The sequence below is a fragment of the Microcaecilia unicolor genome, unplaced genomic scaffold, assembly GCF_901765095.1.
Source record: "Microcaecilia unicolor unplaced genomic scaffold, aMicUni1.1, whole genome shotgun sequence".
Classification (NCBI taxonomy): Eukaryota; Metazoa; Chordata; class Amphibia; order Gymnophiona; family Siphonopidae; genus Microcaecilia; species Microcaecilia unicolor.
In genome coordinates this window covers 477201-492549 of record NW_021963690.1, presented here as the reverse complement: position 1 = coordinate 492549, position 15349 = coordinate 477201, and the positions used below count along the sequence as shown (strand labels likewise).

Genomic DNA, 15349 nt, shown 5'->3' with positions numbered 1-15349 from the left:
TAATATTACTGAAATTTCTCCCTGAAAAAGCTGGAAATCCAACGCAAAGACAAATGAAAGAGAAGCAGAAACAGCTGAAGGCAAGATGGAGGATCTTACACTGCCAGCACCGTTGTTCACGGAGGTGCAATTGGAACAGATTACACAAGCAGTAGGAAAGGCACTAGAACCTAAGTTTGGTCAGGTAATTGAACGATTGTCAGGACTGGAAACACTTTTGGCAGACACAACGCAACGGACCAGGGAGGTGGAAGCTAGAGTGTCGTCCTTGGAGGACCAGGCCCCGCACACTTCTGTCTTGGTAATAGCGCTCGAGCAGAGCATCAGAGAGCACACAGAGAAGCTGGAGGACCTAGAGAATACGTCCCGGCGTCAAAATCTGAGGATTGTGGGGATTCCGGAGACAGCTGGGGACAGAGTTCTTGCTTCAGAACTTGAAAAATGGATGGCCAAGGAATTTGCATTATCAGACAGTCAGGGACCATTATGTTTGCAGAGGGCCCATTATGTGGGAAGACGACAAAATGGTGGACAGCGGCCCAGAGTAATACTTGTGGAAGTGCATAATTTTATCCATAAGGAGGAGATACTTAGAGGATACCGACTAAAAAGAGAATCTTTGAAATATATGGGAGAACCAGTAAAAATTTTCCAAGACTATTCAGTAGTGTTACAAGAAAAGTGTCGTCGCTTTACACCATTATGTGCCTACATGCGAAGCAACGTCGCTTCATATTAATTTACCCTGCAACTCTGAAAGTTCATGTGAATGGACACTGGCAGTCGTTTCAATCATTCGAGGCGGCAAAGGAATTCATAGCCAGCATACAGGAAGTCCCAGAAGAAGAGAGATGAATTTGGAGGAAGCCTTGAAAGGTATTATCACGCAATGAAATTTAGCGAGAGTAATCAGCCTGGTTCAGATGGATCAAGGCAGCACAGCAGAATCTGGAACTTATGGGAGTAAAGAACCAAATGAAGAGAGTATCAGAGATTAGGACAGTTCTGTTGAATAGCATCTAGATACAAATGCTTCCCAATGATGTAGGTTGACGGCTGTGAAATGGAAATGAGAGAAAAGCTTGATACCTCCCCTGTGAAATTTCACAGGTGTTTTAAACTTAAGTATCTGGTGAGGGGATTAAGAACATATTTCACGGTTGGGGGGGGGGGGCGAGGCACGAGTTGTGGTCTCCAAGAAGTGGTCACATGCTAGTGTGGTTGGTTCTCCGTTGGTTACATGGGGAGGGGTTGGAAAGGGAAGGGGTGGGAGAAGGAGATATAAAGAGGAAGGGGAAACGGGTGAATGAGAATTTTTTTTTTTAATGTGGAGGACAGAAAGAGGATATATAAGGTTTATATTGGCAGGAAGGGATTCTTTGTGGTCAAGGCTGGGCGCCCTTGAAGAATATGAAAGTGTAATGGAAATGACTATGCAATATTTTACTGTGGTATGTCAACATGTAAGATTACTAAGATATTGGCAGCACTTCAAAGGAGCAAAAGCGATATAGTATGCCTCCAGGAGACCAGGCTCACCGATGGCGATCACCAAACACTCAAGAGGAAATGGGTGGGAGATGTACACTACTCCTCTTCAGGGGCTAATAAGGGGGGTATAGCAGTGTTAATCAGAAAATTGTTGGCATGTTCCTCCAAAGTAATGTTCACTGACACGCTTGGACGTTACATCCTTTTAAAGTTATGGATACAGAATATATGAGCCCATACCATTTGATAAATATTTCTATGGTAAATTGGCACCTTACATAGACTTACACATACTGGTAGTAGGCGACATGAATTTAGTGATGGATCCGAAACAAGATAGCACAGCCAAACACATTGAGTCAAGATTAGGTAGAGGAGTATTGTTGTGCTTTCCTCAGACACTGGCGCTGGTAGATGCATGGAGACTTTTACACCCCTCAGAACGGGCATTCACACACAGATCTAGAGCGCATGACACTATGTCCCACCACTCTAAAGATTTTCAAAACTTTTTACAAGGGGAGTGGGATGAATATTGTTTACATAATTCAGGGCACAAAGAGGAGCCACAATTGTTCTGGGAGGCTGCTAAGGCTGTGCTAAGAGGTAAAATAATAGCATATACAAGCCACAGGAAGAAACAAGTAGCAGCAGAAATTGTGAGGCTCGAATGCCAATTGAAAAAAGCACAACAGCTTTATGCAAGAGACCAAAGCATGGTCAACAAAGATAACTTGGTAACCATACAGGTAGCTTTAAATGGTTACATCCATGAGCAAACTAATCGAAGCCTGATCTATCATCATTATAAACTTTATTGTTTTGGAAACAAGCCTGGTCATTTGCTTGCTAGACTGATCAAAAATTGGGGAGGAACCAGAACAGTATCTGCACTGAAGGAGCCAAAGGGAAGATTGACCAATAGGAGTGATCGTATACAATCGATTTTCCAAATTCATTTGCAATTCCTATACCGGAAGGAAGGCACTGTAAGCATCCCCTCAATACAAGAATTCCTAGGCCAGCTGAACCTCCCAAAGCTAACACCAACTGGAGAGGAAATGTTGAATACACCACTGAGGGCACGGGAACTCCAATTGGTCCTTAAGACCTTGCGCCCGCTAGCGGCCCCCAGGGCAGATGGGTTTTCAGGAGCCTTTTATAAAATTTTACAAATATCATTGCTGCAGCCCCTTTTGGCTTATTTTCAGTCAGTGGTAGAATCAAAAGAACTGCCTTCTCATGCAAACATAGTAACATAGTAGATGACAGCAGAAAAAGACCTGCACGTTCCATCCAGTCTGCCCAACAAGATAACTCATATGTGCTACTTTTTGTGTATACCTACTTTGATTTGTACCTGTGCTCTTCAGGGCACAGACCGTATAAGTCTGCCCAGCACCATCCCTGCCTCCCACCACTGGCTGTGGCACAGACCGTATAAGTCTGCCCAGCACTATCCTCGCCTCCCACCACCGGCTGGCTCTGCCACCCAATCTCGGCTAAGCTCCTTAGGATCCATTCCTTCTGAATAGGATTCCTTTATGTTTATCCCACGCGTGTTTGAATTCTGTTACCGTTTTCATTTCCACCACCTTCCGCGGGAGGGCATTCCAAGCATCCACTACTCTCTCCGTGAAAAAATACTTCCTGACATTTTTCTTGAGTCTGCCCCCCTTCAATCTGATTTCATGTCCTCTCATTCTACCACCTTCGTATCTCTGGAAAATATTGTTTACATATTGCCAAAACCAGGAAAACCGAAAGATGCAGCTGATTCCTATCGACCGATATCACTCATTAATGTGGATATAAAATTATTGGCTAAGCTGTTAGCGAACCAACTGGCAATACAATTACCCACCTTGATAGGGGATGAACAGGCTGGCTTTGTGAGAGATAGGCAATCAGTAAGAAATGTCAGGAAAATCCTGACGGCAATGTCTACTAGTAAAAAAACAAGGTCAACACATAATGGCAGTTAGCCTAGACATGGCGAAAGCGTTCGACAAAGTGAGGTGGGAATACATGTTCATGATATTGGAAGAGGCAGGTATCGAGGGGTGGTTTCTGGATGCTATTAAAACACTGTATCATCAACCCAAGGCTCAAATTTTAGTGAATGGAGAACGCACACTGCCATTTCAGATACAGAGGGGTACGCACCAGGGATGCACCCTCTCCCCGCTGCTTTTTGTTCTCTGTATAGAACCATTGACTCGTAGGATGAGCCGGGATGATTCCACTAAGGGAGTGAAAAGAGTAGGTCAAGAAATAAAAGTATTGGCTTTTGCTGATGATCTGTTTTTAAAATTGGCGGAGCCAGAGACCTTGCTGCCACAATTGCTGAGGGTATTTGGAGGGGGGGAGGAGGGGGTAGAGAGGATGGGGCCCTGGAACCTTGCTAGCGCCCTTTTCCTTTCTGTTGGAAACGGGCCTCTTTTACTAGTAAAGAACATTCCTTGTAACGTAATAACAAGGCCAACATTAAGAACTCAAAAAATGGGAGAAAGAAGGGGGAGAGAAAAAAATGGTAAAATCTGCAACCTCTTAACACTATTTAGCATGCATGTGAATGAAACAATTATGTACCTAACTGTTTATTATATTGGGAAAAGAACAGTTAGTGAATAAAACAACAGATTAAAATATAAAATATACCTGAAATATACATACTTTTTTTGAGAGACATTCTTATACAGGTGCCCTCCATGTTATGCAAACTTACCTGTATATAAAACGTTCCCTTAGGCTGAGCATATAGCATTAGGAAACTATAATCCAAATTCTGTTTAGTTCTCCATCTAAATATTGAAAAAGTAATTTTGTTATAGACTTTTGTACTATGCAATGCAATACAATATTTATACTTACACTTTGCAAGACACCAGTGAATAGTTTCTATACAGATCACAACTTAGGGGGGCTTTTACTAAAGCTTAGCTCGTTATCTGCAGCAGGGCCCAAAGGAATAAAATGGGCTCTGCTGTGTCCCGATTCACCACCAGCCTTTCCAATGTCTCCCGCAGGCTGCGGTCGTCACCCACACTGCTTGTTTCAGGCATCTGTCACTACCTTCTTGGCTTTGCTGTCCTGTTTGCCTGCCTTAATGAGTCTGAGCGAGTCAAGACCTGATTTTGGCCTTTTCCTTCCTTCCTCCTCTTTTTGTTTTTTTTTTTTTGTTTTGTTACATTTGTACCCCGCGCTTTCCCACTCATGGCAGGCTCAATGCGGCTTACATGGGGCAATGGAGGGTTAAGTGACATGCCCAGAGTCACAAGGAGCTGCCTGTGCCTGAAGTGGGAATCGAACTCAGTTCCTCAGTTCCCCAGGACCAAAGTCCACCACCCTAACCACTAGGCCACTCCTCCACTGTTGGTGCTATTTGAGATTCTACATGGAATGTTGGTATTCCAACATTCCATGTAGAAGTCGGCCCTTGCAGATCACCAATGTGGCCGCGTAGGCTTTTGCGAGTCTGACGTCAGACTCACAGAAACAGAAGCCTGTGCAGCCTTCTACATGGAATGTTGCTAGTGGAATAGCAACATTCCATGTAGAATCTCCAACAGTAGCAACATTCCATGTAGAATCTCCAATAGTAGCAACATTCCATGTAGAATCTCCTATAGTATCTATTTTATTTTTGTTACATTTGTACCCCGCGCTTTCCCACTCATGGCAGGCTCAATGCGGCTTACATGGGGCAATGGAGGGTTAAGTGACTTGCCCAGAGTCACAAGGAGCTGCCTGTGCCTGAAGTGGGAATCAAACTCAGTTCCTCAGTTCCCCAGGACCAAAGTCCACCACCCGAACCACTAGGCCACTCCTCCTACTTATTTGTTTTAAGATTGTATTTATATTCCCTTCCTTCCTTCCTGTCTCTGTTCCTTCTACCCTCTCAATTCTCATTGTAATTATTTCATTAGTTCATTGTAAGCCGCTTTGGGGCCGCTAAAATGCAGAAAAAGGCGGGGTATAAATGACCTAAATAAATAACTTGAGCTAAGCTTTAGTAAAAGACCCCCTAAGAGACCAGTCATTTCTAGGAAGTACAATAAAACCAAACAAAATACAGATAATCAAAACAGAATTTAAAAATGAAGCATTATTCTACCTAACATGTAAAAAAATTTTTTTTAATGTTTTTAATATTTTATGAAAATGTACATAATGTGTTTCTAATCTAATATGCAAAGGAATTCCACATTAAAGCAGCTTGATTAGCTAATCTCATGGAGTCTAATCTTTTGTGTTTAATACTCTTGGCTGAGGGAAAAGTGCAAAATCGGTCAATCATTAGTACACAAAAAACCTACTCATGTTAGAGAGAATTATGAAACAATTTATTACAGTTCAACAAATACAGGCAACTCCACTGTTCTTATTGGTTATTATCACTGAACAGCAAAATTTAAGATGAAATTATCCACTGTTTACATGACGAGGTTTGCAATAACAAAATCTAATTTTTCTCATACCTCACACTAACATTACTGGCTTTTGTCTCAACTAGAACGCAAACCACACTGAATTCTGGAAAGGGGTATTAGTGGTATATAAGAACTGATATGATTCCCAGTTTTGCTGTTTCATTTGGTTTACTGAGGAACTGTCATTTACATCTCCCTTCAGCGTTTACGTTTTACTTTTAACTGCAAACATCAGAAGTAAATGAGTAAAAGTAGTAAAAATTGGTCAAATTTACTTGTGAAGAAGTACAGGATAACAATTGTTACTTTTACTTAAGTCATAAAGTTACAAAACTTTTACTTAAATACAGTAACTAGCTACATTTACTTAGTTACTATACAACACTGCATATCGAATTCCACCAAAAGTGAACATTCAGTTTCTGAAAATGTCTTGAATCGCCATTGCAATCAGAAGTCTAAGCAATTTCCCATTCTTTTCCATATTAGATCTAAAGTTAAAGTCACAGGCAAAAAGAACAAATGATTAAGACAAAGGTTCCTGAATGCCAAAAATCATACAGATTTAGACCAAACTTGATGCCAAAATTGCTGTAACACAGGACAAAAGAAAAGCAAATGGTCTAAAGTGCCGATGTTGTCAAGTAAGACAAACAGATATTGGATAAGATGAGTTTTAATCTATGTAATTTAACTGGTATCCAGAGTAATCTGTGTGCCATAAAATACAGAGATTGCATCAGGGATGCAGAGGCAGAACAACGACCAGTTTGTGTCCAGAAAGAGCTCCATAAGGCGGTTTTGTTTCAACTGCACAAATATGTTTTAGTACTGTAAGTGGGCCTATGATGCAATTGTTTATATATCTGAGAGGCAGAAATTGGGTCATCCTCCTCTAGGAAGAAAAGCTTTAAATACCAGGTTCCAGAGATAAGGAGGACATATCCAGCTGCCAGCTTCTTAATGCATATTGCAATTGCATCCATTTAAAACACTGTGAAAAAGGAAGATGAAATATCTGTCTCAGATCTGCAAAAGTAGCCAATTGTGAGACCATCTTCAAATCCTATATAATAAAACGCACCTCCAACATTCTGAAGCTGACTGCATGGCTGAGGCATTCCTGCTCTCTGTATCCATCTCCTGAATTGACATCACGTACTTCCGGGTTCGTCACAAGCAGAAGTGACCAACCACAAGAGGTTACTCGGCTTCAGAATGTTGGAGGTGCATTCTATTAAATAGGATTGGTCAGTTCCTTGAAGCACAGCCAGAGCTCAGCGTCCTGCACAGAAACGCTCAGACACCAGAGAGAGAGAGGGGGGACCTGACACCAGAGGGGGGGGGGAGGTATCTCTATCACACACTCTCTCTCTCTCTCACAGTCAATACCTTTCTCTCTCTCTCACACACACTGTCTCTCACACTGTATCACATTCACTCTCTATGTGTCACACAGTCACTCACACACTCTCTTGGTCTCATATACTCAGTCTCACAGAGAGTCTGTGTCTCACACACACTGTATCTGTGTGAAACACACTCTCTCTCACATACTCACTTGCACACACACTCATTCTCACACACACACTCTCTCTCTCTCTCTCTCACACACACACACACTCGCACATTCACTCTCTCTCACACACACAGTCACTCTCTCAAACATACACACTCCGAGGAAAACCTTGCTAGTGCCCGTTTCATTTGTGTCAGAAACGGGCCTTTTTTACTAGTGTTCAATAATCCAAAATGTTAGCAGACATCCATATGTGCTAATTGTATACATGCACCAGCCATTTGAAGATTATTGTTCCACCACAGAGATTTCCTCAAGGAGTTAATGGTTGGTCCAGTGGTGCCATACTGATAAAATGCAATACCCGCCATGTATCAAAGAGAATAGGGTTAGCTTTGAGGTCCCGAGATAGACAGCACCCAAAAGATAAGTAAGTTGCATAGGAGCCACCAAGACCACTTCTAAATGGAGCCATCTTGGTGCGCTTGGCAGCTCTTTACTGCACAACCAGAAAACCCCTGGTCTCAAAATGAAAGCAACGTGATAGTGAAAACAAAAATGTGGGACGTTAACTCCTCCAGATTCTTTTGTCCTTTGCAAGGTACATAACACTACTTGAGATTTTTACCTTGCCACTAAAAGGAGACTAAAAGTTTATCCAGCTCCTTATAAAAGGAAATAAGGAAATGAATGGGAATCATAGACATAATATACATTATAACAGAGCCACAGACATCTTCATCGTTTTCAACCTCCCCCACCAGCTGAGATATAGTGGCGCTCATTGGGTGCATAAGGCTTTCAACTTATAGCGTATAAGCTTCAAATTAACATTTACCATCTCGTCCAAATCAGGGATTAAGAAAATACATAGATACTTAAGACCCCTAATTTGCCACTGAAATGGAAAGGCCTACACTGTCTCTTTGCTACAATGGGCATTCAAGGGCATAGGCTCATACTTAGTCCAATAGATTTTATAACCAGAAAACAGCCCAAAAGTAAAAATGAACTGCAATTATGGAGGGAGCATAGTTTCTGGGAAAGTCAAATACAATAACACATCATCAGAATATACATAGAGTTTACATTCAACACCTCCTATAGATATATCATGAATTTCCTGTGTTTGTCTAATGGCAAACAACAGGGGTTCCAAAGCTGTATTAAATTGCAGTGGTGAAAGCGGACACCCCTGTCACATACCACAATGTCAGTTTTCAGAAGTACAGTTAAAGCCTCTGTAACTGAACCTGGTATTCCCCCTACATCATAGAACTCTTGGGATATAATCTCAGCAGATACGGTATAAGAACCAATTAAAACCCCCTAAAAAAAAAAACTCAGCTCTATAATCATCTGATCCCAGGGTTTTATTAGGCTGTAAAGATTTTATTGCTTTTTTTAAAATCTCCAGTGGAGAAATAGGCACTTCCAGTTGTTCCCTAATCACTATAGGAAGTTCCTTAGATTGCAAGAAAGATAGGAAAAAATCAGTAACTTGGACATTTTAACTACTATCAGATTGGCAAAGCATAGTATAAAAAACATGAAATTGGGAGAGAACATGTTCCTGCTTAACGAGAAACTGACCCGCAGAGTCATTAACAGCATGGATGCAACTCTTGTTTCTTACCTTTAAGGTAGGAGGCTAAGAGTTGTCCTGCCTTGTTCCCTGAAAAATACCAAGAGGACTCGAAGGTACATTTCACAGCTAGTAATTTTCGTAGTGTGGTATCATGCCAAACACCCTGCAACAGGCTTTCCAATTGACTGATCCCTTATTCCAACAATTTCATTCTGCTATGCATTTATTCCTATAAACTGAATAGCTAATAATCCTCCCCCTCTAAGGGTGGCCTTAAAGTTATCCGATAGGGTTTGCATTGACATAGATGGGCGATCATATAACTGGAAATAATCTTGCATAGAATTCTGTATTTAATTATTAAATGCCTAAATGCAAGAGACACACCAACATGATCAGATGTCTATATTTGCAATGGTTGCAGACTCCACAATGAAATAAAGGTCTTAGAGATGAATGCAAAGTCTATACAAGAAAAGGACCTATGGACCTGTGACAAACTCTTGACCTGAAGGATTCAGTAATCTCCATGGGTCTACAAGACCTGTGGTTCGGCTAAGTAAATCTACATCTCTCACTAATGTCTAACGGAGGTTTAAGGCAGTGAATCTAAAATAGGATCCAATACTTGATTAAAATCCCCCATTACTATCAACTCCATGGGTGACAGCCCAACCACCAGAGCAGTTAATTCCTGGAAAATATGTGCCACTGGACCTACAGGGACACACATATTTAATACTGCTCTCCATCTATTATTCAATTTTAATTTAAGCAATACCCATCACCCATTATCATCTGCTTCAGACTCCACTATTTGCAGATTTGTGAGTCAGGACCAATACATCATATTTTTTTCTCCACTGCAGGGGCATATATTGACAATCTTACCCACCCCCCTTCTAACTTCTGATGCATTCAAATGGGATTCTTGGAGCAGGCATACATCTGCATTTGTCCACTTCAAATACATCAATAATTTAATGGGGTAGTTGATCCAGTTTACATTCAGAGAAAAAAAGTTTTAAGTGACCCATTTGAATGGTTAAGGAGAGAATAAATTACTGAATATAATACAGCAACATGGGAAAATGTCACAGAAGACAACTGAAAAACATGGTCCATACCAACCAAATAACTCCCACCCTCTCCTAACCAACCCAAACCTGCCCCAACCCCTAGCCCACCATCCGCACATAGCCCACAACACAAACATCCACCCCTGAACCCAATCAGCCATGCTCACAGAACCATTCCCGCAAATCCAATCCAAAAACTTTGTAAATAAATGGAAGTCACTCTCCCTGCGGAAAAATCTCATCACAAATTTTAAACACTGTACTAGATCTACAGTCCTTTCTGCAAGAAAAAAAACAACCACAGGCTCTACCCACCAAAATACTCATGCCCTTATATATGCGATTGCAATGAACTCCATCACTGTCCAGACATTCAGAAAGTCAGTTTGAGAAGCAGTCAACATAGGAATTTTTAAGAACAAGGTCATCAAAATTCCAGGTCTGACTGGCAACTGAAGACGAGTGGGATAAAACATTCCGTATTGCGCTCCAGGTTGCTTCAGTTGAGGTCAAAAATTGCTTCCTCCTTTGCGCTGTGACAGGCGATATGTCCGGTAAAATGGTAAGCCTAAAGCCTTGGTATACTAAATTCAGCATCCCTCTACTATAAACACTCTAGTAAGAGCTGCGAGGCTTGCTGGTATCACATGATTTTTAAAATGAAAGACAAGGGTCTCTCATGCCATTAGGTTTTATAGACAGAATCGGGGCACGCTAGGGAGGTAAAATTCCTTGATGAAATCAAGGACAGCTTTATGGAGCAGCTGGTACAGGAGCCGACGAGAGAAGGAAAAATTCTAGACTTAGTCTTTAGTGGAGCACATGATCTGGTGCAGGAGGTAATGGTGCTGGGGCCGCTTGATAACAGTGATCATAATATGATCGGATTTGATCATAAGCTTTGAGATAAGTATACATTGGAAATCAAATAAGTTAGCGTTTAACTTTAAAAAAGGAGACTATGATAAAATGAGAAGAACGGTGAAAACAAAAACAGAGGAGCGGCTGCGAGGGTCAAAAATTTACATCAGGCGTGGATTCTGTTCAAAAACACCATCCTAGAAGCCCAGGCCAAATATATTCCACGTATTAAAAAAGGAGGACGGAAGACCAAACGACAGCCGGCGTGGTTAAAAAGTGAGGTGAAGGAAGCTATTAGAGCTAAAAGAAAATCCTTCAGAAAATGGAAGAAGGAAACGAATGAAAATAATAAGGAACAGCATAAGGAATGTCAAGTCAAATGCAAAGCGTTGATAAGGAAGGCTAAGAGGGACTTCGAAAAAAAGATTGTGTTGGAGGCAAAAACACATAGTAAAATTTTTTTTTAGGTATATTAAAAAACAGGAAGCCGGCAAAAGAATCGGTTGGATCGCTAGATGACGATCTGGGAAGACAAAGCCGTAGCGGAGAGATTAAATGAATTCTTTGCTTCAGTCATCACCGAGGAAGATTTAGGTGGGATACCAGTGCCAGAAATGGTACTTGAAGCTGAGGAGTCGGAGAAACAATGAATTCTCTGTAAACATGGAGGATGTAATGGGGAAGTTCTACAAACTGAAGAGCAGCAAATCTGGACCGGATGGTATTCATCCCAGAGTACTGATTGAACTGAAAAATGAGTGTCACGTCTGTGGCCATGACCACCCTGAGCCTTACCTTGTTTCTGGGGGTCAGCCTCTGTGCTGGCTTCTGTCTGTCTCTGTGTTAGTTTTGACTCTGGCTCTGTGTGCTGATTACTTCACTAGACCTAACCTGTGTGGGCTATGCCTCTCTGTGGAGCCAGCATCTAAGATGGCTGCCGCATGCTCTGTGCCAGCTTCCAAGATGGCTCCTGCTTGTCTTTCCTGTGTGTTCACTTCCTATGTGTTCCCAGCCTCCCCTTGGTGTGAGTGTGTTTTCTGCTCCTGTCCTGCGCAGGTGACATCATCAGTGAGGGCCTTCATAAGGAAGTGCTGTGCTTGCATGCAGGGCCTTTGCACAGTGTTATGCTATAGGTCGTCAGGTTAGTGAGTTCACTGCTGCGCTGCTACTTAGCCTTTCTCTGGGGCTTTTGCCCATCTGCTACTTTGTGTCTGTGGACTGCTTGTCTTTCAATTGCCTTGCTCTGTATTTGGAGTTTGAAGCTTCAGCCATTTTCTCTCTGTCTATGTGTTTGATGTGAAGCTTCAACCCTGACCCTGTTATCCCTGGCTTCTCTTCTGTCCGCTGCCTGCCCAAAGACTCTGTTAGCGCCTGGTTACACTTCTCTATTGTCTGCCGCCTGTCCTAAGACTCTGCTAAGCTCCTGGTTTATTCTTCTGTCCGCTGCCTGCCCAAAGACTCGGTTAGCTCCAGGTTTATTCTATTGTCTGCTGCCAGCCCCAAAGACTCTGCTAGTTCCTGGTTATTCTTCTGCCTGCTTTGCCAAGCCTGCTGGTATTTCCTGAATCCAGTTTCTGCCAGGCTTGCTTGTATTTCCTGAACCCTGCTTCTGCCTAGTGTGTTTATCCTGAGTGTATATCCTGAACCCTGCTTCTGCCCAGTGTGTTTATCCTGAGTGTATATCCTGAACCCTGCTTCTGCCTAACTAGTGTGTGTATCCTGACTGTATATCCTGAACCCTGCTTCTGCCTAGCTAGTGTGTATATCCTGAGTGTATATCCTGACCCCTACTTCTGCCTAGCTAGTGTGTACATCCTGAGTGTATATCCTGAATCCTGTCTCTGCCTAGTTAGTGTGTTTATCCTGAGTGTATTCCTTGCCCCTGCTCCTGCCAAGCCTTGTGTACGTCTTGTCTCCTTAGTCTGTCTGGTGTTTCTGGCTTAGTGGCTGCGTGCAGCTCTCAGTCTTAGTCTCATGCCGTGCCCAGTCTCCCTCGTGTATCCCAGACACAGGGTGGGTCCTCTGGATCTTCAGTTCCTGCCTTATCCTGCAAGTCCTGCCGGCCACTCGCACTCCGGAGCTCAACTCCGGAGGAACGGTGGTCAAGTGCAGCTGAAGTTGTTCCTTTTCTGCCCGTTCTAGTTGCCTGCCTCAGTACTACGCCAGTCCAGAGTTCCAGTCCTGCTCTTCTGTGTATCCAGTTCCAGGGTGGTCTTGCCTGCTGCTGCCACTCCTCGGCAGTGGCCCAAGGGCTCACGTATTCCGGTTCTGACTCGAGGACCCGATAATGAGCTTGCAGAGCTATTGTTAATAATATGTAATTTATCCTTAAAATCGAGCGTGGTACCGGAAGATTGGAGGGTGGCCAATGTAACGTCGATTATTTTAAACGGTTCCAGGAGATCCGGGAAATTATAGACCAGTGAGTCTGATGTCGGAGTCGGGCAAAATAATAGAGACTATTAAGAACAAAATTAAAGAGCATATTCAAAAGCATGGATTGAGACAAAGTCAACATGGATTTAGTGAAGCGAAATCTTGCCTCACCAAACTACTACATTTCTTTGAAGGGGTGAACAAACATGTGGATAAAGGTGAGCCGGTTGATATTGTGTATCTGGATTTTCAGAAGGCGTTTGACAAAGTACCTCATGAAAGACTCCAGAGGAAATTGGAGAGTCATGGGATAGGAGCTAGTGTTCTATTGTGGATTAAAAACTGGTTAAAAGATAGAAAACAGAGAGTAGGGTTAAATGGTCAGTGGCAGTTAGTGGGATCCCCAGGGGTCTGTGCTGGGACCGTTGCATTTTTATATATTTAATATTTTAACGTATTTATAAATGACCTAGAGATAGGAGTAACTAGTGAGCTAATTAAATTTGCTGATGACACAAAGTTATTCAAAGTCGTTAAATCGCGGGAGGATTGTGAAAATTTACAAGAGGACCATACGAGACTGGGGGACTGGGCGTCCAAACGGCAGATGACGTTTAATGTGAGCAAGTGAAATGATGCATGTGGGAAAGAGGAACCCGAATTATAGCTACGTCATACGAGGTTCCATGTTAGGAGTCACAGACCAAGAAAGGGATCTAGGTGTCGTCGTTGATGATACGTTGAAACCTTCTGCTCAGTGTGCTGCTGTGACTAAGAAAGCAACAGAATGTTACGTATTATTAGGAAAGGAATGGAAAACAAAAATGAGGGTGTTATAATGCTTTTGTATCGCTCCACGGTGCGACCGCACCTCGAATACTGTGTTCAATTCTGGTCACCGCATCTCAAAAAAGATATAGTGCAATTAGAAAAGGTGCAGAGAAGGGCAACGAAAATGATAAAACGGATGGGATGACTTCCCTATGAGGAAAGGCTAAAGTGGCTAGGGCTCTTCAGCTTGGAGAAAAGACGGCTGAGGGGAGATATGATAAAGATCTATAAAATAATGAGTGGAGTTGAACGGGTAGATGTGAAGCATCTGTTTACGCTTTCCAAAAATACTAGAACTAGGGGGCATGCGATGAAGCTACAAAGGAGTAAATTTAAAACGAATCGGAGAAAATTTTTCTTCACTCAACGTGTAATTAAACTCTGGAATTCGTTGCCAGAGTATGTGGTAAAGGCGGTTAGCTTAGCAGAGTTTTAAAAAGGTTTGGACGGATTCCTAAAGGAAAAGTCCATAGACCATTATTAAATGGACTTGGGGAAAATCCATTATTTCTGGGATAAGCAGTATAAAATGTTTTGTACTTTTTTGGCATCTTGCCGGGTATTTGTGACCTGGATTGGCCACTGTTGGAAACAGGATGCTGGGCTTGATGGACCTTTAGTCTTTCCCAGTATTTTTGGGCAAGATTGCTCAGTAAAAATAATCAGGTCCACTCCTTCTGACAGCCCCAGGATCCGCAATTTATTTCAGCAATTCATATACCACTGAATGTGATTGAAGAGCATTTGATGACAAGTAGTTTGCATGCTCCCCTCAAGTTCCTGGACTCTTTACTCCAGCAAGGGAAGCTATTCTTCATAAGAATGCAGCTTAGCAGGGGAGTCACATCAGACTTCAACTCCAAAATTTGTGGCACACTGCCTTGAATCATCAGTTATATTTGAGAGAGAGAGATCAGTCATCACTGGTTCCAAGAGCTCTGACATCTCACAAGGCATCACCATTTTAATCAGTGTGGGTTAAGTCTTCCTTATGTTGCTTATTACTTGTTGCGGTAAGAAAAGCTGCATCAATCTTCTTTTCCTTCAATCCTGACATCTTATAGCACACTCCAACAGGAAAATAAAGTCAAAAGAATGCACTGATTAACTCAGGGAGGGAGAAATAAGCAGGCTAAGTGCAGGAGCTCTGTTTTAGGCAGCTATATTGGTG

The 15349-nt window shown here is 42.3% G+C and overlaps 1 protein-coding gene across 1 annotated transcript in view; it reads right to left on the bottom strand.

Moving 5' to 3' along the window:
• LOC115459576 (alpha-1,3-mannosyl-glycoprotein 4-beta-N-acetylglucosaminyltransferase B-like) overlaps positions 1 to 15349 on the bottom strand; it is a 317839-nt gene that overhangs the window by 134580 nt on the left and 167910 nt on the right. The window contains exon 7 of the mRNA XM_030189387.1: positions 4220 to 4295. Within this exon, the coding sequence (XP_030045247.1) occupies positions 4220 to 4295 (76 nt within the window). The remainder of the gene's footprint in view (positions 1 to 4219; positions 4296 to 15349) is intronic.